General features: G+C 44.2%; 1 protein-coding gene across 1 annotated transcript in view; it reads right to left on the bottom strand.

Annotated features, from left to right (window-relative positions):
- WDFY4 (WDFY family member 4) overlaps nt 1-18,761 on the bottom strand; it is a 248,928-nt gene that overhangs the window by 189,705 nt on the left and 40,462 nt on the right. The window contains exons 12-18 of the mRNA XM_004607397.2: nt 17,190-17,283; nt 6,229-6,443; nt 4,791-4,885; nt 3,553-3,790; nt 3,128-3,204; nt 1,826-2,047; nt 434-612 (exon numbers count right to left, since the gene is read on the bottom strand). Coding sequence (XP_004607454.2) covers nt 434-612; nt 1,826-2,047; nt 3,128-3,204; nt 3,553-3,790; nt 4,791-4,885; nt 6,229-6,443; nt 17,190-17,283 — 1,120 coding nt within the window. The remainder of the gene's footprint in view (nt 1-433; nt 613-1,825; nt 2,048-3,127; nt 3,205-3,552; nt 3,791-4,790; nt 4,886-6,228; nt 6,444-17,189; nt 17,284-18,761) is intronic.

The raw sequence follows: 18,761 nt of genomic DNA on the forward strand, positions 1-18,761 counted from the left end.
AGCTCTCACTCCGGGCTCCAGGACAGAGCATAGATGTGCTGTATTGTACTTCCTAGAGAGCTTCTTAGAATGAGAGCACCTTGGGCACTACTCAGCTCTCATGAACAATCACCCTTGAATACGGGAATGGCTTCACATTGTTCACTCTGGAGACTTAAGTTTTCCTTTAATGGCTTTCACGGTCTTAACTGCCATGACTAGTCTTGGTTCCCTGTTTTGCCTTCTGCCCTAGTTTCATGAACTTCATTCTATCATCCAAAGATGGTCCTTTCAGATCTAAGAACAGCGTTCTGGACAGCAAGGTTGGTTGGAGCATGGGGAGTGATCAGATTCCGAACTCATACCCAAAGAAATCCAAACTGAGATCACTCCAGGGCGCAGAAGTCAGGAGGCAGGGCATGGGGCAAGCACCCACTCATCAGAACCAACTCACCTTGGCTGAGCCAATGACTTGGCCATCTAGATAGGCGGAAATAGTACAGTTCCTCTTCATTTCCTTGGTGACTAACACAGTCAGGTGATGCCACTGACCACAAGTCAGCAGCTGGCCACACCTGACACGAAGCTGGCGTCCTGCAGAAGGCTCAAAGTCTTCCTCGGGTTCCATGACATCTGGAAGAGAGCATAGACACCCAGCCTCACCACTGGCACCAAGAGGCCTGGTGGCCATGGAGCCAGAACCCAGCCCACTAGCACAAAATGCCCACAGGGAAAAAGTGGTTCCCACCCTCTTGCTTTGTGATACTCTTACGGACAGCAAAAAATATGAGCTCATTTCCATCATAACTCCTGAGAGGCAGTTGCTCTTACCCACCCTGTTGTGCCCTGATGAGGCACAGAGGGACCAAGTAACTTGGCTAAAATGGTGGAGCCAGGCTTGAGGGTTACACAACCACCCTTACTATCTTCTACTCAGCCTGTCTCCATAGACACATCATTCCAAGTTCCTGAGAAGGGGCAGGAACAGGCAATTATGCTAGGTTCAAGGATGTTTCACTCTGAAATATTGACACACTCAGGGTACACAGAACAGCGTGATTGGAATATACCAGGCCGTATCATTTCAGACCATAGGGGTGGCCATAGGCAGGCGAGTTAGGAGAGCCAGGCTGAGTGCTGAACAGCAGTATAGGGGCAGCTGCCTGAACCATAGGAGAAGAGTAGGAGTCCCTGGACCCCCAACTTTCACCTTGCTAAATCCTGGCCCACCTTCTGGATTAGGGCTGAAGGTGGGCACATGTGTCAAGGACCCCTTCAGCTTTGGATGGGTGGTGTGTCTTCATCAAGCTTGCTCAGAAGAGGAAGCTTGTGTCCCCCAGGAAACATAGCCCAGATCTCCACCGCAACCACTCTGCCAGGGCAGAACTACATTCCCAGAAAGCCATTGAACCACCCCCATTGCCACAGAGCATAGGCTGGTCGGCCTGACAGTGACAGAGAGGACAGGGCATGGGTCACGGCAAGCACAACACTAATCTTCACTTAAATGAGCCAGTACGTGTGGAGGGCAAGGGCGGAACTTCAAAAAATAGGAAAGACACAAAAGGTCCTCAGGCTGGTAGACATCCTAACACCAAGAGCCTTAAAGACTTAGACCCCCCTGGGGCTGGAGCAATAGCACAGCAGGTAGGGCGTTTGCCTTGCACGCGGCTGACCCAGGTTCGATTCCCAGCATCCCATATGGTCCCCTGAGCACCACCAGGGGTAATTCCTGAATGCAGAGCATCGCCAGGTGTGACCCCCCCAAAAAAAAGACTTAGACCCCTGCCTCCACCCCACCCCCACCAGAGTGAACCAAATCCCACTTTGGCTTCCCAGCCTGTACCTAGGGGCTGAAATGCCTTCTCTTCCGTAGACACAACCAAAGAGAGGTCTTCTGGGCAGAGGCTGATGGAGAAGCAGACGAAGGGCTGCTCGGTCCTGACCAGGTGGCGCACGAGGGTGAGGAATCTCAGTGGGTGGCCCTCGAAGGCCATGCTGTGCCTGCCGATCAGGAACCAGCAGGAGAAGGTCAGGCCCCCCGGTGGAGGGAACGATCTGGCATCACCTGAGGAGAACACAGGCACACCCTGAGGCCTCACCCTGTCCATGAAGGAAACTGACCCACACACGTCTGGGTACCGATCAACCTGGCAATACCCCCAGCCACTACTGTTTCTCGCCTCTCAACTGCAACCCATGTGACAGAGGACTCTTCACTTGTCTCCTTCATCCTTGCAGGAATAAATCCTATTTCCACCTTGAACCTAGATCTCCAGAGCCTCCTCCAAGTCCTGTTCCACAGATTAGTCCCTGCCACACTGCTGAAGGGAAAGCAAGTGGGTAACACCCTGAGCTTCACTGTCTTTTGGTCCACAGACCTGCTGACACAACATGGTGCAAAAATCCAAGCTTCCCTCAGCTGAAACTGGCATGCGTTTACAGTGACCCAGCAAACTGGCCCACGCCCCTCTACTGCAGGGTAGGGTAGTATAGCAGGAACTCACTGTCCTCACTCAATGGCCGGAATCAAACTTGAGGACCCCTGTGGGTGGGACATGGGTGTAACAGCTTCTCTCCTGCTCCCTATCCATCCATACCCAGACGCTGATTTTCCTAACAAAGAAGGTCTGTCTTTTTAGCTAGCTCAGCACTGTGCAAAGTAGACCAAGGTCAAGGTCGATTCCCATCAAAATCAAGGACAGGTTTGCTCCTGTCGGACCAACTGAGAGTTCAGATTTATTTCTAGAGAAAGCGATAAGGTGGAGACAAGATGTCTATTGAAACCTCTGTCAGTCACTCTCACAATAATGTAATCCAGGATCAGTCACCAAGTCACCCACTGGGACCATGAATGCTTGCCAAGCCAGGGGCTGGGTCCTTGAGACACACAATGAACAAGCTCCCCCTGCCCTTTGGAGGAATGTGATAAACCACAAAGAGTGGTATGACAGACTAGAAGGAGGGGCTGGGTAAACCAGAAAGAGTGGTGTGACAAGCCGGAGGAGGGCTAAGGGGACTTGTGTGCAGATATACAGGACCAGAGGGAGACTGTCCTTCCTTGAAATGCCAAGTAAAATCTGAAATCATCCCCCTCCCAGGAATCCCAGGACCTTGCATAGAGTGAAACTCCTTGAAAAATACTTACCTGTCCCAATCCCTCCGGAGACGGAGTACTCAGTGCTGGCTCCCAAAACTATAGACAGGGTGGGGATAAACAAACATCTGGAAGGAGAAGATGAAAGCACACGTCAACCTCTGGTTGTGACATCCATCCTCTATCCTTTTATACTGTCGGGCTCCAAGGACAAAAAGCGGTCAGAGCTGGTATGAGAGGGAATCCCTACTCTCCCTGAAGGCCGCAGAAGGCAGGAGGGGAGACTGGTCCTGCTCAGAGCAGGTTGGTGCTCCTGAGAAATCATCAAGAAGATTCTTATGCCCATGACCCAATCAGTTTCCAAGGCAGAATGGTGAGCGCTGACAAGAGCTATAATTCTATGATCAATATTGTAATTTGTCAGAGGCCCTGGAAAATTCACCCAACATATTTCAGATACAGGATGTATATCCTACCCATAACCTTCCATGGCCATGTCGAATTCCACAAACGATGGAGCCAGGGCTGCCCTCTGCGGCTGTAGATTGCGTGGGGAGGTCATGGAGATTAGGCTCAAGGCTGTCTGCAGGGCAGTGGTGGTGCCTGGGCCTGCTGTGGAGGATCCCGGAGCCAGAGTGAGTGCAGCCCGAGGGCTAGCATCCAGGGTGGCACCAACAGGACTCTCAGCAGTCACGAGTGCAGCTGTCTGTGACCCTAAGGCAGGAAGCAAGAAGAACCCTGTCTGTTCAACTCTGATAAAATCCCGACCCTGTTCCCCAGCCCTAGCAGGGAACTCTGCAGAGCCAGCAAGCATTTCCTAACCACCATGGAGAGACTTTTCTGGACATGCCTCACTGCTCTCTTCTGATCTTATTAACTAAGAAACTTGCGCCAATCTCCTCCTTCTAGAAACTTCTCCTTTTGACTCCTCAAGCCATTCTACCTACCTTACATCCAGCACACCATTTTCTGTTGCTGTCCTTCGTTTGTCTCAGTAGCAGTTTCTGGCTCACCAACCTCCACCCTCCCTAACAATTGCCAAACTCCCTGAAAGTTCAGGTCCCCCACCTCTGGTTGTCAGCCCAAGCCTGAGTCTCCTTGCCTTTCTTTTGGGTCTCCTGGCCTTAATGTCCAATGCGTGCTGGCATTCAGCATGCCTGCAGCTTTCTTTCGGCAAGTTGCTTCTGGCACCAGGATGCTCCCGGGTACCAAAACTGACATTCACACACCCACCCATTACGTGGCCTCCCGACTCCTAAAGTTGTACAGAAAACCATCACAGGCTTCTCTGTCCAGGGGCAGCATGGGAAGTCCAGCTCCTATTGGGACATATCCCCATTACTATTTCTGTGATCTCCAAGGGGAGACAGGTGTACTATAGCCTTACAGAGGACTGAGGTTTTCTTTTTCCTTCCTGATCTGGTCTCTCCCTCCACAGGCCCTGGTTTCCTCATTTGCACCATTGAACAATAGGAAGAACTATTTTGAAAATCTGCCTGCTTCCCGCTTGCTATAAATGACATCTTGTTCTAATGTCTTTTCTTTTGCATAGGAGGCCACACCTGACTATTCCCAGAGGTCACTTGGGGGCCCACGTTGGGGAATAAACCTAGGACTCCCACATGCTAGTGTGCACTCCGGCCCTTTGAACCATCCTTCCCTCTTTTCTCCTTTAATCCCCAGCACCCTAACCCGATTCTCCATCTGTCCTCACCTGAACCACTGGAATCTCCTTCACGAACATGAGATGAACTGAGAATTTTCATTGCAGTCGACGGAGGTGAAGCGACGCCAAGACCTAGAAACTGTCTGAAAAGCATAACACAGGAGAGGACCATGGGAAAACCTTCCAAGAGTGATCTTCTCCAGCATCAGCCAAACATTTTCCCAGATGCCAGTGCTTCCCCAAATCTCCTCCATGCTCACTCTCTACCCAGAAACTTTTCCCTTACCTTTGTAGGAATTATGTCTGTGCTGGCCCCCAGACCAGACAGCTGGTGAGTCTGTTTCAGACTTGACTAGTGACTAGCTCAGAACTTCAACTGGCCCGAGGGAGGGAAAGGCATTTGTTGGGAGGCAGCTTTGTCATGCTCTAAGTTTCGGAGTGAATTATTGAACAGCTGAGTAAAGCCTGGTGATCTCAGCCGACAGGGCCGAGAAAGGCCTGGAAGCCATGCTGCTGACCGACGGGGAGTCCTCCATCCCAGCAGGGGCCCAGAGGCAGTGTGCCAGGTCTGCGAGCCTGACCTGTTGGACTTAAGAGACTCTTGACTTCCCTCCTGTAGCCTTTCCCATCTGCCCTTTCATCTGTCAGCTGCGTCCTCTGCAGCCTCTCTCCCTGCTCAACTCTCTCGGCACCATGAGAGTCACAGCAGGGCTGCCAGCCTCAAGGGCCCCACTGGACGCCAGCCTTTGGTGTCCTCTCCTAGCGAGTCCCTATCACTGTCTTGGACTATTCTTGTCTCCTCTATCGAGTCCCACAGTCGCCGACACCCCCTTCTGAAGGGCATCTTCACATGCCCTTCACATGCCTACTTGCCATGTCTACTTATCTTTCTGTGTCTACTTAGATTTTGGGGCTTAGACAGAATCACCTTTCTGAAGTTATGCCCCTTCCTATTACCCCCTTTCTTGTTCTTTGTTTTGGTTTCTGGGTCATACCCCATGGTATTCAGGGCTTACTCCAGGCTCTGTGTTCAGGAATTATTCCTGGCAGGGCTTGGGAGACCATATGGAAGTCGGGGAGTGAACCCAAGTCAGCCTCATGCAAGCCAAGTTCCCTACCCACTGTGCTATCGTCCCAATCCCCTCCCTTTTCTATCTAATTGCCCCATTATGGGTCTTCCAGCTTGAGGTTATCCCTGACCAAGAATTCTCACAATGCTATTCTTCAGTGTCTGCAGGACCTTTGGATGATGGTCCCCTCATCCTAGATACCCTCGGTTCAGTTCCATGGGAAGGGTTCGGTCTGTCTTGTGGACCTACACAGGACCAAGGTTCTTCCCTGGATCTGCAACATTTCTCACCAGACAGGCCTCTGCTAAATGAAGGAGGCCAGAGGGTCCATGCCCCTTGTACTCCTACTGCTTACTGTGCATGCTTTGTCCCCCAGGAGCACAGCCCAACAGTATCTAACACACGGTGCACGGTACCTGAGCACATCTGGTTCAATGGCTTGGGAAGCAAGTTTTTCAAAAATCCTGATGAGGCCCGCATGTAAGGAGCTGCTGGGAGTGGCCAAGGCCTTGCGGCAGGAGGCCATGAGTGTCCTGAGCATCCCAGCCTCACACATCACCTGACGGTTCTTCTCCGATTTCACCACAGACTGGATGTGACTGACCAGAGAACACTGGATCTCTTCAGAGAGCTAAGAGCAAACCAAACCAAATGCAATGAGCCACGAAGGTAGAAATATTTGGAGACAGATTGTGATAGGCTCCTAAATAGACCTTGAATGGAGACTATACCCTATGCAGGATATTCTCAATGCACGCACACACACACACACACACACACACACACACACACACACACACTTGCCTTGTGTGTTCTCAGATGTGCCTGCTCAGTTCAGTTTTTTGAGGTTAGTCTATGGGCCAGTGGAGGTCCCTGGGATCAGTGACAGAGGGGAGAAGGCTTCACACAGACTGAAACTGGCAGTTCAGACTTTCCTCTGCCTAGAGATGCCAGTGATGGCCCCTGCTGACACAAGCAGCTTCAGAATTCACTGTGAACATTTAGAAGTCTGAAGTTTTACGTCACAGTCTAGGCTTGCAGCCTCTCTCAGAAGATAGGAAGCTCCATCACACCTTAGCAGCAGCTGTGAGAAGACTGAGCCCTCTTGAGGGCCATCCCTCCTTCCCACATGGCTACTTCACTTAGCTATGTTTGAGAGGACCCAAGAGAAAATAGAGGGGTTAAGGCACATGCCTTGTGTGCAGTTTGATATCTAGCTATCACTACCCTTGCCAGAATTGCCATGTGTGACTTTGGAGGCCCCAAGCACTGTCCTGGTGGTCTCCAGCACTGCAGCACCATATCCTCTCTCTCATATTGAACTTCTGGCCCAAATGGCTGAGAATTGCCTGGAGAGACCCCAAGATCCCCTAAGTACCACTTGAAAGGTCCCCAAATTAAACTGAATTTAAAAACAACCAACCAAAAAATAGTCCTGAGTTTGAACTCATACCTCATAACATAGAAGGTTGACCTAGGAGTACCACCAGCAGATATCCTTGCCCCTCCCTCCTACTCCTTTGCAACACACACACACACACACACACACACACACACACACACACACACACAGGAGCTGTGGCAGAGGCAGCCCTCTCTATTGCTAACTTCAACTAGCCAAGCCTGTTCAGAGCACACAGAGCACAATGGGGGCCTTGCTGGGAAGACTCGCTGGTCCCTCCTGCCTACCTATGGTGTCCCCAGTACTTTCTACCATTTAGACACTGTATGCTTCTCTCACCCCTACTAGACTTCAAGTCCTTTCCTAATATTTACGTCCTTGAGAAACATGGACTGGAGTGCCTAGAGTTTCTCAGTAAATATCAGCTAAATCTAATGCGTGCTTCTAAAGCTCTTCCTCCTCAGATAAATCCCTGAATTCCCAGCCCTCCAAGGATACAGGTAGTCCTGCTTTGTGAAGTTCATGTTGCACTATTTGGATTTTATGATTTATGAAAATGCCTGTTTGAGTGTCTCTCTCATGAGTCAGAAGAAACCTGAAGAGGGTTTGCATTTTAATGATAAAAATCACAAGTCACACGTTTACTGAGTATGGGGACCTAGCTGTATCTTTTCTAGAATATTGGCATCACCCACAGTAGAAATTGTCCCGTTCAGCTCCTTCACCACTAATGAATTTATGCAGGCTGAGAGTTTGCCTGTACCCTTTTGTTTTCTCCAGATCAAGTGTTGTTAGAAATTTGATGTATTATTTGGTATGGGGTAGTCTCAGAGTGCTCAAGAAATGTCCATATAAATTAATAGTAACTTCTTTTCTGCTACATTTACTTTGGACTTATGAAAGATATCACAAGAATACACTACTTTGGGACATTTGGAAAGACATATATAGATGGTTTGAGGAATTTTCTTTACAAAATCTTTTTAGACTATCCACTTTCTCTTCTGCTATCACATGAGATATTTTCTGGACAGGGAGAGATACCAATTATATCTGAATGGGTGTTCTGGACACTCTACCTAAAACTCTTTCTTTGACCGAATACATCCATCACAGTTGTATACTCTCTCTGAAGGAGTATACTTTTCCCTAAATGGTATCTGCCTTTGCCATGTAGCTATGGTCCCACTTGTCTACACATGCATAGATCGCACATATAGTACTAATACACATATTTACAAATGCACACACATAGACTCTCACTAGCAGGCATTCAGATACACATATTCCATATGTACACTTGTCTTTACATATACAAATAAATGTGTACACACACTTATGCACATATGGACACATGTATCCATGCACACATACAGACACACACACACACACACACACACCCCTATGCAGGTACTCACACCCAAATTGTGCCCTTCAGTTTTTGTGGTCTAGGTCATGCTTCAGATTCCCTATGGGCCCCAGCTGAAGTCAGACTGCAGTAGACAACACACTATCTCTCAGCACCTTCCCTTGTTCAATCCTGTTTTGCTCATTCTCCTTCTCCCAAGTCCCTCCCTCCACAATTTCCAATCGAGGAAACCCTTGTCTTGGGCTATAAATCAGGGAACCCAGCCTTTAGCACTAGGGCACTTTTCACTCTAAGTTTCCTTTGCTGTATCAACAGAGCCAGCACCTCTGCCTTCCCTCTTGCTCCACGCAGAATTGGAGTTTCTGCTCTCATGCCTTGAACTTTCGCTCTCCGAGAACTTGGGTTATTTGGTAACTGTACTCTTAATTTAGGGGGAGAGTTGGGGAGACAGTCTGTATAAAGCAAAATGCAAAAATAACATCACAATGTATTATTAATAAGAATTAAAAAGATATGTCTACAATCTCCAGTTTTTATTACCAGCACTTCACTTATTGCTTTAGGGAGTATTTGGGGGGTGAGGGGAGGAGTGTTTGTTGTGTTTGGTTTTTTACTCTTTTTTTTTTTTTGCCACTAGAGAAAAAATACTTAAAATCTAAATATTCAAAATTGAAAAAAGAAAAAAAAGAAAAAGTTTTCAAAAGGGAGAAATGCTGATCCTGTCTAATGAAGCCACAAGTTTACTCCCAAATTGCTCGATACCCCATAATGGAGGAGGGAAAATTGATCGTCCTCATTATCACTGCAGCTCTGTCAATACCAATATTGCCTTGTTTTGAATAAAATGTGCTGCTTTTTTCAATGTTGGTTCCAGTAAAATGGGGTTTTAGTGAAAATATGAGCAGTAGCAGGAAACCAGTCTGGTTTCTCCCCCCTACAAATGGATTGATTTTCCTAACGCATATTACATTCAACACAGGAAAAAGGATGATGGTTCAATTAGGACTCCGTGGTAAGCATGCAGGGTCACCAGGCTGGCCAGCTGGCTGGATTGGCAAGTAGAGGTTTGCAGGGCAGTTGTAAGAAGTTTTCTGCTTTCTCCACTTAATAGTTAAGTCTTCAAGCTCTTCTTTGTCCAGCCTCTCTTTCTCTTTCCCCTGTTTTCTCTCTTGGTGGAGATTAATATGGCTCCAGTGCTCAATGAAAGCAGGGTCCTAGTGGGAAGAACCTGTTCCCAGGAGGCATGGATTTGGGGCACATCCGCCCATGGAGTGGGTCTGGATTTCACACACATTGTCTGGCATAGACATGAAACTATCCAACAAACAGTATCTGCTTCCTTCAGCCACTGAGAAGAAAACCAAAAGCTGACAGCTTCTGTTATATTACTCAGACTTGGATTGGTCACTTATTTCAACTTGGTCGGAATATTCCTAGTTTGATAGTTTAAAAGAGAGGTGATACAATTTCACTGTTATCAGCTCTTACGATCAAATACTACAGGTAGCTTTTCTACATTGACTCAATGCATTCTGATACAGTGCTCACTGATAAGCCCCCTTCACTTCCACATTCTGTCATCCTAGGGGTACCATTGCCCAGATTTATATACCCACCATTCTACCTTTACCCAGATCATTTTCTCCAAATGCAGAACAAGTGAGAGGAACAAGTCTTTTGACTCCAAACAGATACAGTTTAATATCAACTCTGTTAGTAATTTATCAGCAATATAATGTCAGTTGGAAATATACTTAAAATGCAGGGGCTGTAGAAATAATATAGTGAATAAAATGCTTTCCATGCATGCAGCTTATGCAAGTTCCATATGAATCCTGAGCCTACTATAAATGAACCCTGAGCACAGATGGTTGTGACCCCAAAACCAAAAATGAAAGAAAGAGGTTCCTATTTTGAACATCTATTTCCCCTCTTTCTCTCCCCTCAACCTTTTTTTTTTTTAATTGAATCACCATGTGGAAAGTTACAAAGCTTTCAGGCTTAAGTCTCAGTTACATGATGCTCGAACACCCATCCCTTCACCAGTGCACATATTCCACCACCAAGAACCACAATAAACCTCCCCCCCACCCCCCCAACTCCCAAGACCCCCACCCTGCCTGTGTAGCTGATAAATTTCACTTTACTTTCTCTTTACTTTGATTACATACAAACAAAAAACTCACTATTATTGTTTGGAATTTCCCGCCCCCCAGAGTCAGACCTGCTGGAAAGGAAGCATTTGATAATTTGTTTTCCATTGCTGAGAATGAAGAGATATGAGGTCATGTGGCCACAATAGCGGCTGCGTCCCCTCAACCTTTTTAAGTAAGTTTCATTCAATAAAAACTATCTTGTGCACTGGTGAATGGATCGGTGTTAGAGCATTGTATGACTGAGACTTAAACCTGAAAGCTTTGTAACTTCCCACATGGTGATTCAATAAAAGAATAAATTATTTTAAAAAAAGCAAAATCAAAAAAGCCCACATAACCCATAAAAAACAAAAAAACTATCTTGCATCACTAACAAAAATTAAAAGAATTTCTAGCATCCTTTTGAGGGCTATGGTAATAGTACAGCATGTAGGGCACTTGCCTTGCATGCAAGCCAACCCAGTCTATGATTTTCAAACTGCTCTATGCACTCATAAGAAAGAAAATGTAATGTCTCATAAGGATTGTTAAAGTTAGGGTTTAGAGTTGCTTTTGTTTGGTTTTTGTTTTATTTCCCTCAATTAATTTGAATACCTTTAGGCAGCAGCACAAGTACTCTTTCTTTACTACCACAGACCTCACACTCACTCTGGCTTACTTCTGACTTGATTTATATGCCTTTCTTTACTTCTCTGATCCAAGAACTTGAACCTAAAATTCTTATGGTCTAGACCAAATTGTAGTAGCTGAAATTGAAGTACAGAGAAATGAAGTTGTTACTTATATGACTGTAAACAATAATAAAAGGAACCTAAGAGGCAAGGTCATCTGATAATTAAGCCAGAGTTCATCCTATTGTCCTATGCTTCCAATACATGCATCTGAATCTCTTGTTCTTCATGCATGATTGTGTTTATTTGCTCTACTTAAGATGTCAATCTAAGAAGTCACCTAAGTTTTTCTAAGATCAGACTTTTTTTCAGTTCATGAATAATAATACTTTCAGAATGGTGTTCAATATGAAAGAATATAAGAAACAACATAACTTAACAATATGTTTGGGATTTCTAACACATTCCAAAGCTTTTGACACATTTCCTTACTGGAGGAAATGGTCTCTTTTCATATAGCCTTCCAGGTTATTGAAATAGCCTACACAAAACTACCCAGGGCTATTAAAACTGTCAATATTTTAGTTATTTGAAATCCTTATGATTAGTTCAATGTGTCTGTAATGCATGCTAGTTTCAAAAATGTCACCCTTTCCCCAATCAAGACACAAGTTATTTGATTAATGCCCAAGCTCCAACCTTCTTACTGCCCCATCAGATTCTGCAGGAAGTTTTCATGGCCTAAGAATCTGGAATTCATGCTATGCTGACTAGATGACAGACATCAGCCTCTCAAACACCCAGGTCTGCTTATGACCTTGCTTTCCTATAACCTGCCAAGCCTCTGACTTTTTCACAGGAAACGTTGATTGGCAGAAGCAAGATGCCCAGGAGAGTGGGCAGCTACATCGGCTACCTAACAGTGATGTTCTCTCTGTAACTTTATTGCTACTATGGTTTCAAGGTCTCATCTGCAAAGAGGCAATACTGCTATTCAGTATGCTATTCCAGAGAGCAAATGGTAAAATGCTGATGGAATATTTGGCAAATAATAGCAAGAGCTTCAACATTTAGCATATGCTTCTTATATTTAGCATCCAAGTGAAACAGTCACACATTATTTAATCTCCACAGTAATGCCACAAAGGAAGATGTAATTATTAGACTCCTGCAACATCAAAGGAAGTTAAGAATCAAAGGGGTTAAATCATATCCCACATTTCTGTGATGGCTAAGTGGTCAGTAGGTGATTTTCAGAAAACTTCTGTCTTCAGAGTATGAACTTTGCCCTCACATAGTAGATGTTCATTAAATACAGTTGCAAAGCCTCTGCTGCTGTTCTGATGATAATAATGAAAATAGTGATGATTAATAGTTCCCAGTAAGGTTTAATTCTCTTAACATGGTATTCAAGACATTTGTTTATGTAGCTTCAACAGGCTTTTACAGTCTCACTCATTGTTTTTCTCCCCAAATTGTCCTAACTGAATGAGAGTGAACTGTTCAGCTATTCAACTTCTCCAAATGAACACCACCGCACTCATCTACCTGGCATGGCATACACAGGCCTTTTCTCAAAGTCTATCTTGTGTCAAAGTCTACTTTGTCTCAAAGTCTATTTTTGTCCATTTTGTTCCCTATCTCTATCCCAAGACCCTGTGTGCCAACCTTTGCTGCAGTCATCACAATGAAATCTTCAACACTTCTCTGCCTAACTTCCCTCAAACGCAGGCTGTGAATTCCTGTCTCTAAATCCCCACAGGCAGTTAGTAGAAGCAACTACATCATATCAGTTGCTCCAACACATACTGGTTTCCATCTCTGTTTAACTGGATCTGACGTCCCACTCCCACTCTCTAAGTTCTAGCTGTCCTGCACACAAGCAAATAACCCTGTACTGAGGACTGAGCAAAGGCCACATCCTGGTACAAGAGGGGTGGTGCTTGTGGCAGAAAGCCTCCCCAAGACTGGTGAGAGTTCTCATCCACAGCCATGTCCCCATGGCAACGCCCTCAAGGCTGCTGAGTGTGCTGGAAAAGCAAGTGCCTTTCTTTCCAATTAGTCATTTATGTCTGGGGCCAGCTCAGCTCCAAGTGAACTGTGCTAGACTCTGCACTTTGTGCTTTAGTCAGCACCATCCATAAGAAAAGTCCTGAGTCCAATGTGAATAGTGGAGATGACACCAAGGGTGATTGCCAGATTTCAAGATCTTGAAGCACTGGTGTTTTAGTGGCCGAAACACCTCTGGATTGTGAACAGAACAAATTGAATGGAGACACAATTATAAATAAATCTGACAACCCATATATGTAGTTAAGCATCTGTGGTGGCTTCTAAAGTGACATCTGTGCCCTGGAAAGCCATCGATTTCACATCACAAGGTAGGGAGAGCAGCTGGCTGAGGTATCAAGAGTATCTGGGAAGCACTAGGCTGAACTAAAGGGAGGAGGGTGGGAACCGAAGGTCCATCCTCTTCGTAACACTGCCATCTACTGAAACCCACACCAAGAGACATGCTCCAGCGCTGTCTCTTTTCAGCCTTCTCATTTCTCATTTGATTTACCACACTCTTTGTTGGTAGGAGATTTTCCACTCCCCTTTCAGAAATTAATTGCTATAATCATCCAACTTTTAATAGCTGCTGATTTGGCAACTACAAAAAGTATCAGAGAAAATGCTTCACTACATTTCATTTGCATATTTGAGAGACAGGGAGGGAGAGTTAGACTTTTCCTAAATTACTTGGTGTGACCTGAATAGAGAAAAAGCACCCTACCAAGTGGAATTCTTATTGGCATACTTCATTGGCTCAATTACCACCACAGGAAAAGTCAAAGTTCTTCTCCACCCACTAAGGTGACAACTCAGGAAGTCTATCTGAATCGGGGTCTCCTCTGGGGATTTACCATGTACCTAGAGATGGGAATGGCTATGTGACATTTTCTCAGTCCTTCTCACAGGAGATTTCACAGCCCAGCTGTCAAAATGCTCTGACCACGCAAGTCTCTAGCTTAGCTGTTCCCATTGAAAGCATGTTGCATTGTGCAGAATACAGTTAAAGAAGCCATATATATTCACAATGAGGAAATTGTATCTGGAATCTGTATAATAACCAGACAAGTGAGATTGTGCTATTTAAAACTACAAAGGCAAGAAAGCTATTCATCAAATATGTCTACGTCTTGGACTCAAGATAAGTTTCAGATACCCCCCTCACCCTCCCATGACGTTAGGTAGTTACACAATTTTCCTGAGACTTGAGCATCAGAAAAACACAAATAGTTCGTATGTATGTGAATGAGCTACTGTGAATATTGATTAAATAGCATACCTGGTATAAAGAAAATTCTCAATATATACTGGTTTCTAGTACATTCCTCGTAAGTCTTATTTTGATTATCAAGTTAAAGAAAGTAAGGGCACAAAGTTCAGTAACCCATTGATTAGAAAACATTTTGATTTGAAATCTAGTAACTTTATCCATCAGTTGAACGCCACCACCAATTTTTCTCTCTTCTACGTACCTTCATACCACCACCACCAGGACAGATTAAGGGTTGAATTTAAACTGAGCCTGTGACTTTCTTTGACCAACAGAAACAATTCTGAGTCCACACTAAAGCATTGGAAGGTCTAGAAACTTCTGCTTTTATATCTTTTGGGAGTCTTTTTTTTTGGGGGGGGGGGAAATTGAATCACCATGAGATACCCAGTTGCCAACTTTTTCATGATTGGGTTTCAGTTCTACAATGTTCTAACACTCATTCCTTATCCTTGGAAGACTTTAGCTGCTTTCTGGAATTTTGGAGGATTCACTTGGAAGGATGAGTCTAGGAGATGCTACATTAAAAAAAGGACTATGGGGAAGAGACCCAGAAACCTAACAGAGGTCCAAATCAAATCCTAGAGTTAGTTGAGCCCACACCCAGAGGAAGCCCTTGCCATTTGAGCAAGACTTGTGAGATTCCAGATCCATGAACAAAGAACCCACCTTTAATGGATCAGGAGTAAGCTACTCCTACCGTGTCTGTCTTAATTCCTGACTCATAGAACCTTGATAAAGAATGACCCAGTTAGGGTTTATTGGTGATGGAGAACAGGCACTGGTGGAGGGATGTGTTTGTGAAAATTGTATGAGGGAAAAACAAGTTCTAACATGTGTGTATCTATATCTGTACCCTCATGGTGATTCACTAATTAAAGAATAAAACAAATTAAAAATAAATAAATAAAAAAGCAAAAAAAAAGAATGACCCAGTTATTGTTCACTTGTCTGCTATCTGTGGTCTCTGTCACAGGAGTTGGTAGCTAAAAACTTGTCAATGTCTGTGAGTTCTGTTCCAGTCTACTGCTTTTACATAAATGTTGAAAAATATAAAGTGCATTCCTTCCACTATTAGACATATTCATAGTTCTTGGTATGGTAATCACTTTATCATCACTTCCTCTAGAAGAAGCAGATCAAAGATTCCTGTAACAAAAGTATATGTAAACAAGAAATCTGGTTCATCTTTCTCTTACTCATACACCAAAACTACAGAATTCCCAGAATAAATACAGTTTCTTCCAAACACATCCAGGTTCTTGCACCTCCACTCTAATTTTTTCACTTATTTCAGAGGGTTCAGGTATTTTTACTAGGTTCATGCTACTTTCAGACCTTGACAAAAAATGCCAGCTAGTTGTCATTTATTTCAAAGGCATATCATCTCCAGACAAGGCAAAGCTGTACCTGCCAAATTCCCCACTTCATTCTTTCTGTGGAAATAATGGAGAGATGACTTTCGACAAAGCTTTTTTCAGGATCAAAGCAACAGTGAAGGGAACCAGTACTATGTCCACTACAGAGAAACTTAACAATTTTATTTTGAACGACCACTCCAATTATATACACAAGATATGGCTTCTTACTGCAGTCCCTTTACCTCTGCTGTACAACCCTATTCCCAGGCCATCCTCTACCCAACTTCCAAAGAGAGATATTAAGTCTTAAAACCCAACAATATCATTCTCCACTCACTTGAGAAGGATTTCCTGATGCCCCCAGAATAACACACTGAAACCTGGCAGGGCTCAGCCCTCTCTGCTGCTGCATCCAGCACATTACATCTGCCCTCCCCGCCTTGCCCCCAGTTGCCTGCACCTGATTCCTTCTCACCTGGTTAATTGCTACTCATCTTTCAGCTCTCTGCTGAAATGTCACTGTCTAAGAGCTGCTCCCCTAACCTCCACCCCTTCATCTAAATTAAATTTAATTAGGTCTGCCCCTGCCATCACCATTCCCATTAGCCTCTCTCTCAGCACCCTGGGTTTTTTTTCCTTTAAGATCACTTGTCACAGTTTGTAATTATATATTCACTTGTGAGCTTATTTATTTGGTCTGTATTGTCAGCACCTTATGGTTCTTACTGTAGATTTCTGTTTTATGGTTGGTGTCCTTCTGACTAGTCTGTGTGTCCTGCTAGGAGTACCCATGCAAGAGTAACCAACACCCATGGAATAGACAAATGCATGAAGATTGAAGGACTGGTGATCGAACCCATACCCAGCACTGCACCTAGCACCCCGAACTTGCTGACCAAGATTAAATCTTTCAGTTGCTTTTTGCTTGACCATTGTTGTTAGGGGATCACTTTGCCAACAGAACTAACCCCTTTTGAAAGGACTTAGAAGGGTATGAAGAACCAAATCAAACATAGACACACTGACACCTTCTTGCAGTGATTTGCATGGCTGGCTCTGTACTGAGAAAAAAATGACAAAAAAGAGTCTCTAGCCAAGAACTAAAAAGATCAGCAAAGTGAAGAAGACACACACGGGGGTGTTCATCCACTGGTACCTGGGGATGATCTTCATGGTACAACCGAGGCAGCATCCTCACCATGATGCACAGGGTCTCAGGGTGCATGATCACAGCACCACCTTCTTCTGTTCTACAGAGAGAGAGAAAGAGAACTTCAGTCCCTTCTAGCCTCTTCTTTTCACAGAACTCCTTGTATCTTTCAAGACAGGTCACAAAACACATCTCATCAATGACGTGTAATGAACAAGATCATGAACTCATTGTTCCATTTCTAGCTTTCTCCAGCTGCATGGTGGCACTAGCAATAGCAGATTTTGTTCAGAGAGTCGTGGAATAATGGTTGCGTGCAGAAAGCCACCATGACTAGACCATAATTGATGTTCAGTGAAAGCTTGTTCCCTGACCCTCTCTCCTTCTCTCCAGATAAATGGAGAGGATTTGAAGAAGTAGAAATTCTTTTTTTTTTTTTTAGTAAATACACACAAACATCCACACCCAGACACATAGGCTTCTGGATGTCTTCAGGATGGTGTAAGTATATTCTGACAAACTCCTTGAATGCAATTCAAACTGAGATATAACACAAAAGCTTTTTCCCTACCATCAACAGAAGTCAGAAACTAGAACAAGAGTCTTCTATGTGCAAAGAGGAAATAACTGCCAATCAAGAGTGTGCTTTCCGAAGAGCTATCTGTTCACAATCAGGGGGCAAAAAAGTGACATTTTTAGACAAATGAAAACTAAAAGAGTTTATCACAATCAAATCCCAGTAAAAATCATTTTCCTTTTTCATTTTTACTTTTTCCTGATCTCCTTCCTTCTTTCCTACTTTTTTTCTTTTCTCTCATAGAAATCTACTTATGAATGGAAAATAATTCCAGCTGGAAGGTCATACATGAAAGAATCATGAGCATAGATTTGAAAAAAATACATAGGTATGCATTTAAACATTGTAGAAATCAAAAGTAATAAACTCCTTATCTAATGAATTATCTCAGATTAGACTGAATTTAAATGTTGAATATGTACATTGAAAATAATATTTGAGTCCCCATATCTAGATATTAACTGGAAGGAAGGAAAGAGAAAGAGGAACCACAAATAGAAAAAGTTCCAGTTATGAGGTGAACACTACATTATCTTAGGAAGCCTCTGAAAGACTAATCATAAAAGACCAGGAAGAATGGGTCAAGTGATAGAGCACATGCTTAGCATTCCCGAGGCATTGAGTCTAATCCCTAGAACAGCATGGCCCTCTGAGCACTGGCAGGCACAAGCACTGTATCATCAGGCCCACACTGCTGGGGGAACCTTGGTGCCCACTGAAGCACTCTTGCGGGTGGTTCCTAGGGGAAAAAAAGATTAATCATGGAACACACAGTTTCAAACTAATGGGTTTGAAAACAGACAAGAAAGAAATGATCAAAAGAAAAAGTAGAACAGATAGAAAACACAAAATAGCTAAGTAAAAATCATTCCAAATATATTAATTATTATTTTAAATGTAAACAAAGAGAATTTACCACTAAAATATTTTTAAGGCCTTATGAGGTTTAAAATAAAATTAAAGTATTTACTGTTTATAAGATAAACTACTCAACTAAGGAC

The sequence above is a fragment of the Sorex araneus genome, chromosome 11 (genome assembly GCF_027595985.1).
Source record: "Sorex araneus isolate mSorAra2 chromosome 11, mSorAra2.pri, whole genome shotgun sequence".
In the NCBI taxonomy this organism is placed as follows: domain Eukaryota; kingdom Metazoa; phylum Chordata; class Mammalia; order Eulipotyphla; family Soricidae; genus Sorex; species Sorex araneus.